The sequence below is a fragment of the Balaenoptera borealis genome, assembly GCF_965194805.1.
Source record: "Balaenoptera borealis genome assembly, chromosome: 16".
Classification (NCBI taxonomy): Eukaryota; Metazoa; Chordata; class Mammalia; order Artiodactyla; family Balaenopteridae; genus Balaenoptera; species Balaenoptera borealis.
The window spans coordinates 12,068,384-12,087,457 of record NC_138872.1 but is presented as its reverse complement, the minus strand read 5'-3'; the positions used below and the strand labels follow the sequence as shown (position 1 = coordinate 12,087,457).

Sequence of the window (19,074 nt, the reverse complement as noted above, 5' to 3'; positions counted from 1 at the left end):
AAAGATTAAAAGAGTGACTATATGACCCAGCAATATACCCTAAAGAATTGAAAACATAAGTTCATACATAAACTTATACACTATTGTTCATAGTATCATTAATCATAATAGCCCCAAAGTGGAACCAACCCAAATATCCACCGACGGATGAATGTATAAACACAATGTGGTGTATTCATACTGTGGAATATTATTCAGTCATGAAAAGGAGTGAAGTACTGATTCACACTACAATTTGGAAGCACCTCAAAACCATCATGCTGAGTAAAAGAAGCCAGACACAAAAGGCCACATAGGGTATGATTCTATTTCTATGAATGTCCAGAAAAGGCAAATCAATGGAGATAGAAAGTAGATTCATGGTCTCCAGGGTCTGAGGGGAGGGTGGAATGGAGAGTGACCGCTCATGGGTACCAGCTTTCTTTTTGGAGTGATGAATATATTCCAGAGTTAGATAGTGGTGATGGGTGCACAGCCCTGTGGCTATACTAAAAACCATTGAATTGTATATTTTAAAAAGATGAGTTTTATAGTATGTGAAATACATCTCATTAAAGAAAAAAGAAGGGTGATATGAGATAGTGGGGCGGTGCTAGTTTAGAGAAGGTGGTCAGGGAGGGCCTCTCCAAGGAGGTGCCATGTGAGCAGAGACTGGAAGGAAGAGTGGGGAGAAGAACCTTACAGGCAGGGAACAGCAAGTGCAAAGGCCCTGGGGTAAGAGCACACTTGGTGAGGTTCTCAAGACAGCAGGAGCCGCTGTGGTGGGAGTGGAGGATGTGGGGGTGAAAGACTGGAAATGACCTGGGGACCAAGAGGGCCAGTGACCGAGGACAGAGTCTGGCTTTTATTACAAGTGTGGTGGGGACCCTCTGGAGGGTTTGAAGTAGGATTTAGGAAGTGATGTGATTGTGCTTTTAAAAGGTTGCAAGAGGGAATTCCCTGGCAGTCCAGTGGTTAGGACTCTGCGCTTCCACTGCAGGAGGCACAGGTTCAATCCCTGGTCAGGGAACTAAGATGCCGCAGGCTGCGCGGTGCAGCCAAAAAAAAAAAAAAAGTTGCAAGAGCGAGAGACAGGAGGGAGATGTGTCAGGAGACTAAAGCAATAACGGTGGGAGTGGAGGCTGTGATCCCCCAGGAGCCAGGCCTAGCATCCGACTCCTCCACTTCCAGGTCGGGGGTTTTTGTGCCATCCCCAGAAGTCCAGGGGGGACCACCTTCCCTTCATCCTTCTTCCCCTCCCTGTCTACCTTCTTCCACCACGGCCTCCTGCCTCCTCAGTCTGACTGTCCCCCAACATAACCCAAAGCGGGGAACAGGTGGTGGACAGAGAGACTGGCTAGATTTGAGGGCCAGAGTTTGGGAAATATGGAAGCAGAACCAGAGGTGAGGGTTGAGGGCATTAGGAAGTGCCTCCCCCCACCCACTTCCTCCTCTCTCCCCACTCCCACCCTGCCTCTGAGCCCATCATTGAGGACACTCGCAAAGGTGCAGCTCGGGGATTCTAATGGGGTGCTGGGGACGTGCCAAGACCCTTCCTTTCCCCTCACCTCTCTGTGAGCCACTTCTCCCGAAGGCTCCGTTTAAAGGCTGGCACAGCACCGGGCTGGAGGAGCCCAGCGTGCACCAGCCCTCTCCCAGTCCAGGTCTGAGCCCAGAGACAGGACACAGGAGCGGCGATTTTTGCACAAGAGGCAGGAGGGCAGGATGGTTGTTATGAGCCTGACTTTAGCACCACACGTCCTGGCTTCAAATCCCAGCCATGCTTCTTGCTGGCCATGTGACTTTGCTTCCCTACGCCTGTTTCCTCACCTGTAAAAGAGGAGTGACGACACTACTGACCACACTGGGCTGTGATGAAGATGAAGGGGGCTGTAGAACAGTGCCTGGCACCTGGCAACCGGGGAGCAGCTGGGGTGGGTCTGAGAAGCAGGACCAATATGACTCCCGGGTGCCATTTCTTGAGCAACGGCTATATGCCAGGTGCAAAGGTTTCCTTGCTTGGTAATAATGGCTGATACTTGATGAGCCCTGACTGTGTTATCCTTTGAGGAAGGAAGCATTGTATTTCTATCAAGCCCATTTTACAGCAGATGAAACTGAGGCACAGAAGGGGCTGAGCCACTTGCCCGAGGGCCCACCGTGGAGGGTCTGGGTTTCTAGTCCAGGCAGGCCTGGCTGCAGAGCCCACACTCTTGATGCTACGCTGGCCCCAAGTCACCCCAAGTGGACATCTGCACAGCCACTTTGCAGGTGAGGAAACTGAAACACAGAGAGGTTTCAGCGACCTTCCCAAACGCAGGGCCTGAGATTTTCCCCTAAGATTTTCCCCTTTTGGGGTGTGGGTGGGGCTTCCTTTCCCTGCCTTTGACTCTGGCTGCCACCGGAGCACCCCAGCGAGCCTGGTGTTATTTCTGGCAGCATTCATCTTTCCCCTGAAAATTTCCAAGGAGGTGCGGACAAAGGCAGGAAGCTGGGAGCCCAGGCATCTGATTCCTGATGTGCCAGAGGCTCCTTCAGCCCCCGGGGCCCTGAATCCAACTCAGGCCCAGGTCACATTCCAGGGTGACTCAGCCAGAGGCCAGCGGGGGCGAAGGAGGCTCTATTTTGGGGTCTGCGGTCTCTAGCCTGCCTCATGGACACTCTCACTGTTCTGAGGCACTGCCAGGCCCGGGGGGGCAGGGATGCAGGTCGTGACCCTCTCATCCCCAGCTCCTGCCCACACGGCTGATCGCTGCCTTCCCTTCCTGGTTCAGACACCAAGGCATCTTTTTTGATTCTCCCCTGGAGCTTTGATTCCTATCATGTGGGTTCCTCAAAAACCTGCCCATTCTTTGCTCACAGAGCCCACCGCCAATCCCATCATCTGTCCTGTCTCTCTCTCCCACTCGTACCTTTGAGAAAATCAGGGAGAAAGTCATGCATGGATATCAACCACCTTTGTGTCCCTTGAAGTATCACACCCTCTCTGGACAGAAGTTCCATGAAGGCAGACACTTCTTGTAGACCCAGCACTTAGAACAGTGCCTGGGACATAGTAGACGCTTAATAAATATGTCTCAGATGAACGAATCATGCACACAGTTGGTGCTCAATGAGCAGCACCGGCCTCCCAGACTCGTAAGAAGGTTAAGGGAGCTAATGCAGGTCAAGAGCCTGACACACAGTCTGCATTCCGGCTTGCCCAGAGCAGAAGCTGCTCATTTAGCTGTGCAGTGTTGGTAGATTGCCCAACCTCTCTGTCCAGTAGTTTCAGCTCAATTCAGGGCCTCAAGGAGGATTTAATGGAGGAACAGAGGGGCTGGTTGCTGCCCAGCTGGGTTGGAACAACCTGAGTCTGTTTAAACTGTTTAACCCATTCTCTCCCCAGGGCTCATCCACAGGCTGTCTGCCACTAACCAAGGGTCTCCCTAACCCTCTTCTGCTCTTCCCTCCCATTGCCTCCCATGGTGTAGAAAAAGCACGTGGCTGCCTTGCTCTAGGTTCTGTTTTCCTGTTTTTGTAATAGATACAGATTCATAGAATTGTTCCTCAGCATAATAAAAAAACAGTAGAGCAGGTATAGTTATAAATAGAACAGCTGCATGTTGGAGAGGCAATAGGGAGTGGTGGAGACTGTGGCAAGGTTTAGAGCAGGTTCTACAACTGAGTCCCAGGCAAGTGTTGCTAGATCTTCCAATTTTTCAGGAGAAGCTGGAAATCTGGGGGTTTGTGTGTGGACTCCCCCAGTTTTCCCCCCTTGTACTGTGTGGTCCACATCAGACCCACCTGGGGCTGAATCCAGTCATGGACTACCATTTGGTGACCTCTGGTTAGCACGTGTTAGAATAAGACAGATTTATTTTTGCCTAGTAATTCCGTGTCCTGCAAGGGCCCAGAATGACCCTTGTGCCTCTATGAACCCTCATCTGATGCCACTGTGCCACCCAGAAAAGGGTCTCCCACCCAGGAGACTTCTTCCAATGCTCCCTGGAGCAGCCACACAAGCCCAAAGAGGAAGACAGACGCATTCAGCCTGGTGTAGTGGCTGGGGCCTGAGAGACCAGCTGCGTGAGCTAGCTCAGAGCCCAGATGGAGAAACTAAGGCCCGGAAAGCAGGAAGGATGTTTCTGATACTCACACGGCAGATAATTAGCCCCAGTGGGCACAGCAGTCAGACTCCTAAGTCCCAACACAAGGCCTCCTAACTCCCTGCTCACCACCTTTCCCCGGAGAAAATACTCACGGTTACTGAGCCGGGTTTTAAAATTCTTTGCCATAATGGCAGAAATTTGAATTTGGACTGGGAACTAGATGATATTAAGAATTATCTTTTAGGGAGTTCCCCAGTGGTCCAGTGGTTAGGACTCTTCCCTCTCACTGCCAGGGGCCTGGTTCCATCCCTGGTTGGGGAACTAAAATCCCACAAGCCGTGCGGTGTGGCCAAAAAAAAAAAAAAAAAGATAGCAGAAATTTATTTTAAAAAAAAAGAATTATCTTTTATATTCTCAGGCAGAATAGCAGCGTCACAATTGTTTTTTAACATGCACCCTGAAATACTTAATGCTGAGATATCATGATATCTGTAATTTTTAAAAATATGTTAACAGCTGTCAAATCAAGGTGATGGGTACAAGGGGTTCTTATACTGTTCTTTTAATTTCTTCTGTATAGTTGAAACTTTTCATAGTTAAAAATGTTTTAATTTTTTAAAAAGGCCAGACGTAAAGACAAGACTAAGTGACTGACTGAAGTAGTGCTTTTTTTACCCTTTAACTGAGAAAAGCATGAATTTTGGAACCAGCTAGATGGAGAATATAACTTCTGTGTGGCCTTAAGGAGGTCACTTAGCCTTTCTAAGCCTCAGCTGTCAGGTGGGGTGATGGACATCACCTCGGGGGCTGATCAGGAGAAGTGAATGAGCCGTGGGAGGTGCAGGGCCTCGCGTGTTTTGACCCAAACTTTGGATCGCCATCAACACGGCATCAGTCTTGTCTACCTCTTTTTCCAACACTTGATTATTTGTGGTTCCTGAAGAATCTTCTGGTCATAGCTGCATCTCTTACTATCTTAATATCATGTGGTTTAAGACTTTTGAGCAATCAGATCACAAATAAAATGTGTGGGAAGAATGAAAATTCATTTTTTCTGAAAATTAAAAATTCCTGAAGCCCAAATTTTTAGTCCACGCGACCCTGGGCAAGTTGCTTGGCCTCTCTGGGCCTCAGTTTTCTCCTCTGTAAAATGGGGGTAACAAGAGTGCCCCCATCTCCAAGTTAGGAGAAATTGAGATTGGGGGCCTAAATTCCGGCCCCTGTGGGGTCTCCCAAGGATCCACGCAACTCTGCCCCCCCAGGGTCCACACTACCACCTGCACAACTGTCAGTGACCCCCATTCCCACACTTCTCCCCAGTACCCACCTGGTGAAACTTCTAAGCTGTCCACAGGTATAAAAATCAACAACTCACCCTCAAAGACAAATTAGCTCTCTGGATTGATAGCAAGAATTAGCTAAAATAATGTCTGACATTCCTTCTAATCCAGCAATTCCACTCTCACCTACTATTATCGTCACCATTCCCTGTTTTGTTTTGTTTTGTTGGGGTTTTTTTTGGCAGTGCCGTGTGGCCTGTGGGATCTTAGCTCCCTGCCCAGGGATCGAACCTGTGCCCCCTGCAGTGGAAGCACGGAATCCTAAACAGTAGACTGCCAGGCAATTCCATCATCATTCCCATTTTAAAGACTGGGAAACTGGACTTCCCTGGCGGTCCAGTGGTTAAGACTGCGCTTCCACTGCAGGGGGCACAGGTTCGATCCCTGGTCGGGGAACTAAGATCCTGCATGCCGTGTGGTGTGGCCAAAAAAAAAAAAAAAAGCATAAAGATTGGGAAACTGAGGCAGAGAGCAGTTACTCAACTTGTTCTTACTCCTGGAGGCTGGGAGTTTCCATATGCTAAGCACCCAGGTGCCCAGCCTCCCAGAATCCGTGTATTCTGTGGCTGCCCTCATCTGCCCCAGAGAAAAGCACAGACCAGGAGGCCCTACAGGATGAGCCCAGCACATTGTCTGAAATAGCAAAAACACTGGAAACAACTTGAGTCCCTCAATAGGGACAGGAGTAAAAGGGAAAAAATAAACCTGCACCTATTCGTACTATGGAATACTACGCAAAAGATTGAAAGAATGAATTAGATCTCCACATAGCAACATGGACAGATGTCAAAACGAAAACCTGGAGTGAAAACAGCAAAGGTACAGTCTGAAAACAACTCTGTACAGAGTTTCCAAAAAGCCTGACAACTTAGGAAAAATAATTTATTTCTCTATAAGGAAACTTATCTGTGGCCTTTTTCATTTTCATTTTTCCAGGCAAATGATTGAATGTATGGTGTTAAGTTTCACCTGGAAAGGTGTCCAGAGGTTGAAGAAAAATATCGTGAACTCACTGTGTGGAAATTCAACTAACACATTGTTTAAAAATAAAAGGTTTCCAGAAAATTTCTGGAATTTTCAGACACTCTGATTTAAACACATACACACACACACACACACACACACACACACACACACACACACACCCCACACTTCCACCGCCCTGTGTTATCTATGAGCTAATGTCTATGCGTATAAGAATAATTTTTAAAATAGCTGGGAGGCTGAGGAGATATGACAACCAAAGGCAGTACCCTGGATGAGATCCTAGCACAGAAAGAAGATGTTAATGGAAAAACTGATGAAATTCAAATAAAGTCTGGAGTTTGGTTAATGGTAACAGACCAGTGTTGGTTTATTTAGTTTTAATGACTGTACCATGATAATGTAAGAGGTTAACAATAGCAGAAACTGTGAGGGGTATTTGGGAACTCTTTGTACAACTTTTCTGTAAATATAAAACCAGTCTAAAATAAAAAGTCTAAAATAAAAAATCTTTTTAAAAGATCTGGGAGGTTCCTCTCAAATTAATCAACAGGAGAGGTCCTGAATTGTCGGAAGAGTGGTTAGAAGGGCTTCAGTCTTATCTATAATGGGATAAATGCTTAAGTCAAATATATTCCTTGTGCAATTCAAATTAATTTTTAAAATATTTTATAAAAAGGAAAAGATCTATACTGCCATCTCCTTGATTTGAGATGGATGAGTTTTACTTTTCTCCTAAATCGCAGATTCTCGATGGAGCAGGAGAACCTTGGGGGCTAGGAAGCTGAGGCATTTGGTTCTGGTTCTACTCCGCCCGAGGAGACCTCAGCAGAAGGGAGACCCCTTTGTGGGCCTGAGTTTCTCAGGCAGAGGGAAATACCGAGCCTACTCAGCCCCTGCGTCCGGATCGGGGAATCCTGTGGAAGGTGGTTCCAGGGCCGTAAGAGGGCATCCTTCAGGGCCTCTGCCTTCCCCAGCCTCAACTCTGCCGTCTGTGTAATGGGGGTGAGAGCAAGCCTGGGGGTTGACACCGAGTTGGTGCACGATCCAGGCAGAGGCTGAAGAGCTGGAGGGGGCTTCTTCCACCGGGAGTCACATCGAGCATGTCCACGCACCCACTCTGCACCCGTGACTCTCGGTTCTCAGCTGAAACCCCCTCGCAGGTCCCGGGCACCGCTCTCTGGGCCAGGCCGGGCTTCTCGCGCCCCGGCCGGGCTTCTCGCGCCCCGGCCGAGCGAGTGTGTGCGGTGGGTGAGCAGCCCTCTGGGACTCCTCTCCCTGCACCTTCCCGCGCGCGTCTCCCCAACTCTGAGCCCTCTTTAAGCCCTCTGGGCCTGGCCCCCTCCCCGGGGCGGGGGAGGAGCGCGGAAGCCCCTTCGGCCGGACACCTGGGCTCCCACCTCCAGGCTCGCCCGGGGGGTGTAGGGGACGGTGGGAGGAGGACCCCCTCCTGCCCGCGGGACTGGAGCGGGGTTTCCGACGCGGGCCCGCCGCTGGCTCGGCGACCCCCTCGCTGCAGCCGGGGCGCGGGCCTGAGCGGAGACGACCCTTTGTCTGGCCGGGGGCGGCGCTGGCGGGCCGGGGTGGGGGGAGCCGGGGGCGGGCCGGGCGGGGGGCACTCACCGCGTGCGCCGGCGGCTCAGCAGCAGCAGCAGCAGCAGCAGCAGCAACGCGGCCAGAAGGCCGAAGACCACGGCCCAGGACATGGCAGGGCCGGCGACCAGACAGCGGCTGCGGAGCGCCGGAGGCGGCCGGGCTGGCTTGGGGGCCACGGGGGCCACGGGGGCCCAGCCCCGGAGCCGACCCCGCCCCCACGCCCCTCCCCCTCTCCCCCGCCCACCCGCTTACGGGCGGGGGCAGGGCCTGCGGTCCCTCCCAGGTCCAGGGGGTGGGTGGGGTCGCTCTTGGAGACTCCGCTCAGCTCAGCTTCTGCGGGACGGGCTCCGACCCCCTGGCCCAGGAAAGGGTGGGAGGGGTGTGCGTGGAAAATGTGGGTGCGGGGGACGGGAAGGAAGGGGATGCGGTGGGACGGGAGGGATGGTGGAGGGGAAAGGGAGGGGATGTGCAGGGAGGGAGGGGTTACGCGGGGGGGGGGGGGGAGGAATGGGGGATTTGGGGAAGAGGAAGGAAGGGAATATGGGGGGACGGAGGGGTAATGGGGATAGAGAAAGTGTGAGGATGAGAGGTCAAGCGGTGGCAGAGGAGGGATTGGGGGTGGGAGGGGACTGGAAGGGCCTTTCCTCCACATTCCACCTAAGCAGTCTCCACCACTCTAGCCGCCCCCCGCCCCTCACCCATCCCATCCCCACCCCACCCCGGATGGGCTAGAGACCATTAGTTTTCTATTCTGTTGGTCTGGGCGGAGTGGGGTTGTACCGCCCCCTGTTTTACCTTCAATAACTACAGTGGAGGGGGCACAAGAGCTCAGAGCACCCCGCTCTGAGTCCCTCATCTGCAACTGCTGTAGGGACAATAAGTGTACATCACCCACCTGTACCTGCAGCACAGCAGGGGCTCAGAATAAGGTGGACATTGTCACATTACCTGGTACTTAGGGTGTTGGCCTCTGGTGCCAGTGACTCTGCAAGAGACCACCCCTGGGTGAGAACCTGGGCTCCCAGCTGGAAGGGTCTGGACCTCACTCCACCCTCTCCACTCCCTACACACATCCCACCCCATTTACACCTGGGAAACCTTGGCCAGGGAACTTACCCTCTCTTAAGCTGCTTCCTTATCTGGGGACAGAGAGGTCAGAGTTGTACTTTACCTTAAGGGGTTGCTGTGAAGAACTGATGAGAGCTTGTCAGTAGAGGGAAGTGCAAACTAGGAGTGCTGGGCACGTGTGAGTTTTGTGAGGCAGTGGGCAGAGTGTGGAGCTGGGACCCAGAATGTCTGATTCTAATCCTGGGGCTGCCGCTCACTGCTGCGTGAACTGAGACAGGTTTCATTTCATCTTAGCAACAGCCCCCTGGCTGAGCCGTTACTCCTCCCTGGTCTCCTGGCTTCTGCCCTCATCTCTCTGCAGTCCATTCTCCCCGCAGTTGTCAGAAGAATCCTGCTAGAACCTAAGTCAGATCCTCTACTGAATCCTGCTCAGAGCCCTCCATGGCTCCACCTCACTCAGAGCACAGCCCAAGTCCTTACAAGGTCTTGTAAGGACTTGATCTGCCCCCTCCCACCTCTACCTCCCTGCCCTCGTGTCCTCCCACTCTCTGCCTCACCCACTCTGCTCCAGCCACACTCATCTCTCACCCTGCCCCAAGTATTCCAAACTCACTCCCACCTCAGGGCCTTTGCACTTGCTATTCCTTCTGATTGGAACACTCTTCTCTCATATACTTGCACAGCTGGCTTTTTTCATCACATCCCTCATCCCTCTGTCTCTGCTCAGCTGTCAACTGCTCAAAGAAGCCCTCCCTGACTGCCTGGTCTAAGGCAGTCACATCAGCCCTGTCTATTGCCTTGAACTGTTTTTGGGTTTTTTTTTTTCCTCGACAGTACTTAACATTTCCTGCTATCATATTAGAGCTTCATTTATTTGCCTGTTTAATGTTGGCTGTCAAGGCAGTTGGATGACCCTCATGTGGCCTCAGCAGACTGAGAACATCAAGAGGCAAAAGGAGTCTCTTGAACCTCTTGTTTATTCATCCGGCTTACCCACCAGCAAAGCTGACAATCCCAAAAAGGCCACAGAACAGGCCTGGAGGATTTTCTCCAAATTTGGGGAGCCCCACGGGGCAGCCTTCTGGCAGTGGGGTTCACAGTCCGGCTTGGCCAATACTAAACCGTGTGACCCCAGGCAGTCTGCTCCACCTCCCTGAGCCGAGGTGCCTCATCGGTGAAATGGGGATGAAGTGAAGAGTAAATGACCTAATCCAGGTGACACAATTGTCAGAGTGCCGGACGCACAGTGAGCATTAGTGGGGGTCAACTGCTATTAGCACTTAATTCCAATCCAGCCTCTCACCATATGTGAGATCAAGGCTTGGTCTCAGTTTTCTTATCTGAGAAATGGGGAGAACAGTTCCTTCCTCACAGGACAGTTGTGAGGACTGAATTAAATGATGAGAGAATGAAATCACCCAGCATGGGGCCTGGCACACAGTAGGTGCTCAATAAATGTTAGCTCGCCAATCCCACACCCCTGGCTTGAGTGCAAACTAGCATCACCTCAGTCCAAATCCCCCCAAATCACATGTCCCTCTTCCCCCCCTCAGCCCAAGGGCAAAATCCCCCCCCAGGGAAGGAGGCCAGCTGCTCACACACCAAAGAGAGAGGAAGGTTTTGGGGCCCCTGGTTTCTCCCTTGCTATCAGAATCTGATTTTGTTCACGAATCAAGCAGGTGTTTAGGAAGATGGCCCCACCCCCTTCCCACAGAATGAACCAGCATTGGTCTGAGCCAGCCAGGGACATCCCTCTTTGCTAGGGATTGGTCCAGTGGTGGCCACGTGAGCACCATCTGGACATTTGTTGGGGGCTTCTGGGAATTTTTTCCCTCCCTATTCTCCTCCTTTTCTTTGGGGGCCATTGTGTAAGGATGTGATGGTGGGGATATTATGAAGGAAGGCCAGGAAAATGGCAGAACCCCAAACCAGAGCGGCAGAAGAACCATCCCTGGAACCACTTACGTCCAGACTTATTGTTTAATGAGATAATCAAATGCCTTTGTTGCTGAAGACACAGTGAGTCAGATTTTCTCTTACTTGCCGCCAAAAACTTTCCTAACTAAGATGACTTCCAGTTATGGCTGTGCCGAGGACAACGTGAGGTAATCATGCATCCAAAGCACCTTGCCCATGAGGAGCATTCAAAAATGTCACTTCATCTCGTTAGCTTTGCTTTTTGTTTTTTTTTTTTACAGCTCAGTCTTTCTATACTTATTGGGCTAATAGGGCATTCAACTTTCTGGTTATGGCATCTTGCAAGAACAGGCAGGCTCTGAAAAGTAGCAGAAATTCCAAATTCCCCTGACCCATGAGGACTAACAGGGCCCTGCAGAGGGCAGGGCTGGTATGTCCTCAAGAATGAAGAGGAGGGAAGACACCCCAAGAGTGACCCTCAGCCCATGGTGAAGGGCTTGAGAGCCAGGTTCAAATCCCAACATTGCCCACTCGCTTGCTGTATGAAACCTAAGCAAGTCACTTCACCTCTCTGAGCCTCAACTACCTTATCTGTGCAGTGGACGTGTTGCTGGTAGTGGTGATGGCAGGGAGGCACCCAGCGGGATTTCAAACCCAGCATTTAAGCCTTCATCTGAGAAGTGAAGCCCACATGTCAGGTGGACCTCAGGAAACCCCTCCTTCCATCCAGCTGTACCAGGGGCTGCCACCCAGTGACAAGCATCGGACTTTCCCCCGTAGGAGTCTCGGTATGTCCGGATGTCCGCTGTCCACTAGAGCCAAGACATCTGGGCAAGTCTCTGGGCCCGCCTGACCTCCACTCTCTTATCTGGCTACTGTAAGGTCATAAGGATAATGACAAGCCCCAAGTCCTTCAGAAAATGGGGGGCTTCGCCTGGGAAAGGACAGCCCTTCCAACCCCATGCCCCTGCTTCCTCTCTTCCAGGAACCAGGTCTGGTTCATGTCTGCATCCTAAAGGCCACAAACCAAATGTGTCAGGAAAGGAAAATATGTGTGTTGCCTTCTTCAAAGCTGAAAACCAGCCCCATCAGAGACAGGCAGTTTTAAATACTTCCGTAATTATAGTTCTAACTTTAGTTGGTAATTTGGGCCATTCAAAACACTTTCTCATATTTACTCATTGAATCTCTACAAAGCCCTTATAAAATGGGTACTGTTATTATTCCCAGTGTGCAAATGGTGAAACCAAGGCCCAGAGAGGCTCAGTAACTTACCCAAAGTCACACAACACTTCCTTTCATAGACTTGAGCCTGGGACTTTGATGCCCTCTGAGGACAGGCTATTTTCCCTGGGGTGTGAACACACCAGGGGCTTTCCCACCCCCATAGCTTTACTCATGCTGTTTACCTGCCTGGAAGCCTTCTCTTTCTCTTCCTTTTGGTTTATCCAAATCTGTTATGGGAAGGTGTGTTAGTTCAGGTCCTCTGAGACAGCCAAGATGAGACGAGACATACAAGAAATTTACTGGGGAAAAGGCCAGGGAGGAAAGTGAGGGGGAAGCCAGAGGAGGCTGGAAGAAAGGGAAGGAAGGAAGAGGGAGGGAAAGAAGGGAGGAGGATTGGTTGGTTATAGACCGCAGGGTAGTTCTAAAAATGTTCAGTAAGGCTGACGGGAAGTCCTTGAGCCTCTAGAGGAGCCCTGTGTCTCCAGGAAATGGGCCTGCCTTGGGATCCCTGCCTCCCTCTGTGATTAACTGGGAGAAGCCCCTGGGAAGCATGGCCTCCACTCAACTGTGAGGATGAATCCACGGTCCATCTGTCAACTAGGCTCCACACAGAAGACTTGAGAGGTACATTTTCACAGCTGCTGAAGTGAAGAAGTACATCTGCCACCTAAAACAACAACCAAAAAAACAGCAACAAAAAAGCTGACTATATATGCTTCTATAGGCATGAACCATATCAGTGCAAGAAGAAATTCTTCCACTTACAGAAGCTGGGCCAGGTTGAGAGTGGAGGGGAAGGAGAGACCAAAGGTGCAAAACTGCTATTGTTTTTGTGCTGCCAAAGAGAGGGTGGCAAACTCAAGTCTCCAAGCAAGTAAGGTAAATGAATGAAGCAAGCCTGTCATATCAGGGAGGCAATAGGGAGGAGTGGGGACAGTGGAAAACTGGAGAGCACCACCCCATCCAAAAGGAAGCTGCCTCTACTCAGTTCAGCCAACTGTGGCCATGCAGAAATACAGCCCAGTGTGGCCAGGTCTTCTGATTCAAGAAAAGCCAGAAATAATGGCTCACATTATTTTAAAACACTGAATGGGCCAATAACACACATCTGCCACCTGACTTTGGCCCTGGAGTTTAGTTGTGCCAGAGGCCAGTGGCTTAGCCATTTTGGGGTGTGCAAAACAGATCTGGAGTTGGGAGGTTGAACTAAATCACTCTGTAGAATTAAGGAAGGATAGTGGAGTTTCGGGGGAAGCCAAAGGCAGTGAAGGCCAGGCTGACATGAGGGCAGGTTGGGGGCGTGTGAAGAAAATCAGCCAAGTGAAATTCCCTGTGGAATTAGGAGTGGCCAAATGACCATTAAAGTTGGAGCCGGGTAATACTGAGTGTTTATTTGTTTCCTGTGTTGGGCTATGGAATAGCAACACACATACGCACGCTCACACGTCACCCCCAGTTGCGCCCACATATTCAGAAACAGTCTGCTACACACACAGGGTGACCACCTCATTCTAACTTGCCCAGACTTTCCTGGTTTTAGTCCTGAAAGTCCCATGTCGCAGGAAATCCCTCAGTCCTGGACAACCACGAAGGTTGGTCACACTATCAACACACTTCTGTAGCGTGTGAGTGGGCTGGAGATGGGTTCAGTGCTGTGGCAGCCATCTTGGGCACTGAGGAGAGTCATCACCAAGTCACATGATTAATTAACTACCCCAGGACCATGCTGTGGTAGATTAGAACATGGTCTCTACGCAGGGAGATAAGCTCGGTGCTTTGTGACCACCTAGAGGGGTGGGATAGGGAGGGTGGGAAGGAGGCACAAGAGGGAGGGGATATGGGAATATATGTATACGTATAGCTGATTCACTTTGTTATACAGCAGAAACTAACACAACATTGTAAAGCAATTATACTCCAATAAAGATGTTAAAAAAAAACAAAAAAGAACATGGTTTCTAATTCTGACACTTGCCCTGTGTTGGAATTAGACAATCATACCCTTTGTGTACATCTGCAGAGCCTCCCACTATGGCCAGAGAATACCCATTCTGAGTAAGGATGCGAGAGGAATGCTGTATCTCCATGTGACCTTCCTGGTTTCTGCCATTGGCCACGACACATGGAGCAAGGCTGAGCTCAGCCAGCAGCCTGAAGCAAGACTCCCCAGCGGATCTGCGGACCCATGAGTGAGAAAAATGAGAATTTGCTATTAAAAGTCATGGAGGTTTTGAGGCTTTTGTTAGGCAGCAAAAGCTGACTGATCTAGGCTTTGTCTCTTAACGTTTGGAGTCAATTTGGTTAGATGTTCTTTGTACCAGTTAGATACAGAATAGGCTACTTTCCATGCTTTGGGACTTGGTTTTCGCATCTGTACAAGGGGGAAATGACAGGGCCTCCCTCCCATGGTGGTTGGAAGGACTCGAGAAGATCATGGGTCTAGTGCATACCGTAGGCACTTAATAAAAGGGATTTTATTAAAGAGGTGAAATTCTTGCAGCGCACACTTGCTGAACACTTATTTCCCAGCATTGTGCTAGCCTCCTCTAGTCAAGAATTTTAGAGGAGGAAGCAAAGAAGGCAAACCTCCCCCATTTTGGTCATTTTCAAACAGGAGTAGAAAAACCACATCTGGATTAGAGGCAGAGGGATGGAGGAAATGACCTCTTTTCTGACATCCAGGACTTGGGGCTGAATTGTCTATATGATGGGGGCATATCTGTGGGTTAGGAGACTTGAGGGTCTCTAAGAAACAAGGATTTCAGCTGTAATAAAGCCATCCTCCAGCATTCTTCCCCAGAGAGAGCCAGGATTTTGTAAGGAATGTGGTCGGCAAAAAGCCCAGAGGCTGGGGGCAGGCCTCATCTCAGGCTGGAGGTAATGTTCCGGAGTGGTCCTGCCCGTGTTCCAGGCTATCTGTCCGAGGGGACGGTGCTGGAGCAGAGCAGCTGTGGCAAGCCCCCCCTCCTTTGATATCCCCAGGACAGGGGTGTAGGTGGCCCCATGGCTTCCAACCAGCTGCCTTGGCCCTTTGGATTGGAAAAAATGAGGCAGCCAGACCTCAATCTCCTCAACTCCCTGCTGTCCTGCCTGAGCGCCAGCCTGACCCAGAAGAGAAGGAGAAAAAAACCCCACGTTGATCCGATACACAGACAGACCTCAAGTGCTGGCCCTCCTGCTACCTACAGCACCGCGAGAGTCTCAGAACCTCTGTTTTCTCGTGCAGAAATGGGGACAACACTCAAAACTGCTCTGCTTATGTCTCAGAGGAACTGAAAGGACCCAATAAGAGAATGGGGGTAGGAAAATGGCTGCAGAAGTTAATATTTTCCCCTCCTCCTTCTAGAAATTATACCAAGGCATCAAAGAGAATGAAAAAAAAAAACCCACAAACTCCATTTCTAGCAAAACCAGGAGAGAGTTATAATCCATAGACTTCATAGTATGTGTGAAATTTTCCAAAAGCAGCTTTGAAATGGGGCAGAAGTCATACAGGAGGTGGTGAGTGGGTTCAGTGGTGGCAAATCTCAGAAAGCATCAGCAAAAATGTACTTTCTGGGGATGAGTGCTTGCCTTGAGGTGAAAAGGGCAAGAGACCATCTGGGTTTTTTCCTTATTTATAAAAATGAATGTAGGAACTGGGGTGAGTAGCAGAAGCCCTCTTGGATCTGGTGTGATTCTGAGAAACAGAGATGGTATAACAAAGAATGAGAGAGAAGACATATTTGCAGGGAACAGTCTGTCTTTTTGGCAGAGAGGAGAGAACCTTATAGTTACGAAGTCTAAGAAAATACCCTCTTCCTTCCCAGCACCCACAAGAACAGTCAGCAAATAGCTGACACAGGAAAATCAAGCCCTTCCAATGACAAGTTTTTAAAAATAAGTGTAGGGACGTCCCTGGTGGCGCAGTGGATAAGACACTGCGCTCCCAATGCAGGGGGCCCGGGTTTGATCCCTGGTCAGGGAACTAGATCCCATATGCATGCCGCAACTAAGAGTTCCCATGCCACAACTAAGGAGCCGGCCTGCCGCAACTAAGACCTCACGCAACTAACTAACTAAATAAATATTTTTAAAAAGTGTAAAAGCCTTGATAACAAAGATATTATAATAAACTATGCAGAAAAGAGCATAAAAATCTACCAACAGATGAAAAATGTTAACACAGAGAGGATGAAAATTATATCCAAATAATTTTGGCATGAATAAAAAAATTGAACTAGCAATTACCTCCATGAAGGAAAAGAAAAAAAGCAGACATAATTAAAGAACTCAGGAAGAACATGGCAGGCAAAAGGAGGTAATGAACGTGAGCTGGCAGAGCTCATGAAAGAAGTAGAAAGGAGAAATTGCACAAGTGAAGACAGACTTGGAAAGAACATGAAGGAGAACAGACTTGCAGAAAATACAGTGAGGGATATGGATGACAGAAATGAGAAAAGAGAAAAAAAATAAAAGAGAAGTAAAGAAAGCAGTAGAAAGACTAGAAAGAAAGTGATAGGTAAAGGAGAGCCAACGTATGCATAATTGGAGACTTCAAAAGAGAAATACAAAATAATTGAACAGAACAAATACATAAAGGTATAATCCAAGAAAACTTGAAATAAAAGAAGGCTCGAATCTACACATTGAAAGGTGACACTATGTGCCAGTGTCCAGAGTGGCCGACACTAAACAATAAGCCAGTAAAGTTATTATATGTTAAAGATAAAGAAAGAATCCTTTAGACAACCAGACAAAAACCAGATGGTCTCATTTGCAACACCTGGGAGCTGGAGCATAGCCTTCAAGGCGGATACATCAAGTGATGGCACTACAAGGGTATTTAACAGTACAAAAGTAGGCAGTAAAAAACATTGACTAAAATTAGGAATAGAGGGAAAGGGAAGGGAGAACGAGAAAATGTAATTTTATGAAAGGGAACTAATAGACACTGTCTTAAAAAATAAAGGACTAAGGACATCACATCGTATTATATGCGTAAAGGTAACCATTAGGCAAAAACTCCAAACTTTCCTAAATGTTGGAAGAATTACCTACAGAAAATAAAGCAAATTTTAAAAAAGCAGACTGCATAGTGAAAGCCTTTTAACTACCTTCCCCCCCAGGAAAAACCCAAAATGGCAGAATTCTGACTAACTATACCACTAAAGCAATAAATATAAACATGCTTAGCTGTGGAAAGAAAAAATTTTTTTCTGATTGAATCACAAAGCAGAATCTGATTTTATGTTGTATACAAGAGAGTCACTAAAACAAGTGATTGTAGGGACTTCCCTGGCGGTCCGGTGGTTAAGACTCCTTGCTTCCACCGCAGGGGGTGAGGTTTCAATCCCTGATAGGGGAACTAAAATCCCACATGCCCTGTGACAGGGCCAAAATAAATAAATAAATAAAACAAGTGATTGAGAAAGATTAAACATGAAGGGGGGAGGGACAGAATATATCAGACAAATGCAAACAAAATGAAGGGAGGGACTGCAGCCTTCTATGAGATGAAATTAGAGGAGGAAAGTAGTAAACAAGACAGAGAAGAGCTCTGTATGGTGCTAAGGCTCCAATTGTCATTAAAGATAGAAAGATGTGAGCATCCATGTACCAAATAACCCTAAATTCGCCTTGCCCCAAAACATGTAGTTATAAGTCAAGAAGACTTTATCACTTCTCTCAGCCCTTGAAAGATTGAGAAGACAGAAAATAAGGATATAGAAGGCAAAAATAGCATAATGAACACTCACTAATACAAGCCATATATTAGGCTACAAAGAAAGCCTCAATAATTTTTTTTGAAGTGGAACAGTACAAATGATACTCTCAGGTCTCAATGCAATAAAGTTAGAAATAAATAATAATATAATTTAAGAGGGCATATTCACCTACAAAAAGTTTTAAACGATCTCTTAACTCTTTAGCTAAAGAGGAAATAAAACCAATATTGAAGAATTCTTAAAACACAATGATAATAGAAGAAGTTCTATATATCAAAACTTGGGGGCTTCACCTAAAGCAGTGTTCAGCTATAAATATCCTTATTAGCCTTAAGTATCACTAAAAAAAAGAAAAAGAAGAAATTGAATTAAGCATTTGATTCAAAAGTTTTATGAAAAGGAATGACTGAAGAAAACAAACTGAAGGAAAGCAAAATAATTAATATGAATAAAGCAGAAATCGATGAGTTACAAAATAGAAGAAAAATAGGCTAATAAACAAACCCCCGAAGCCAGTTCTTTTGGTGATGGCAGGGAATGGAGGCAACAACAATAAAACAGAGAAACCATTAGTTCCCACAATCCAGAAAAGATGGACAAAGTATAAGGATATGTAATAAGAAATGATAAGGGCAGAATTACCACAGAGAAAAAGAGAAAATTAAAAGGATCACAAGGGTCTACTTTGTTCATCTCTATATAATTAAAACTGAAAATACGGATGAAAAGGATAATTTATCAGGAAAACATAATTTACTATTTGGCTTCAGAACAAAGAAAAAATAGATGGGGTCCCATAGAAGTGCTTCTCCAACTTTAATGGACACACAAATCACCTGAAGTTCTTTAGACTCTGGTTCTGGGATTTTGCCCAAGATCCTGAATTCTATAAAGTTCCCAGTTGCTGCTGCTGTCTACGTGAGTGTCAAGGCCATAGAAGAAAATAGAGAAGGTTGACAAAGATCTGCCCACAAAAAACCTATCTTACGGACTTCCCTGGTGGCGGAGTGGTTAAGAATCCACCTGCCAATGCAGGGGACACGGGTTCGAGCCCTGGTCCGGGAAGATCCCACACGCCGTGGAGCAACTAAGCCCGTGCGCCACAACTAGTGAGCCTGTGCTCTAGAGCCCGCGAGCCACAACTACTGAGCTCACGTGCCACAA

The 19,074-nt window shown here is 48.3% G+C and overlaps 1 protein-coding gene across 4 annotated transcripts in view; it reads right to left on the bottom strand.

Moving 5' to 3' along the window:
• PTGIS (prostaglandin I2 synthase) overlaps positions 1 to 8,189 on the bottom strand; it is a 65,115-nt gene extending 56,926 nt beyond the window's left edge. For 2 of the 4 annotated variants that reach the window (XM_082362749.1, XM_082362750.1), the window contains exon 1: positions 8,018 to 8,187. In XM_082362749.1, the coding sequence (XP_082218875.1) occupies positions 8,018 to 8,100 (83 nt within the window). In that variant the 5' untranslated portion in view covers positions 8,101 to 8,187. Of the gene's footprint in view, positions 1 to 1,547; positions 1,686 to 8,017 lie in introns of those variants that run through there. The other 2 variants (XM_082362747.1, XM_082362748.1) reach the window with 2 other exon arrangements.
• Between the last annotated feature and the right edge of the window lie 10,885 nt (positions 8,190 to 19,074).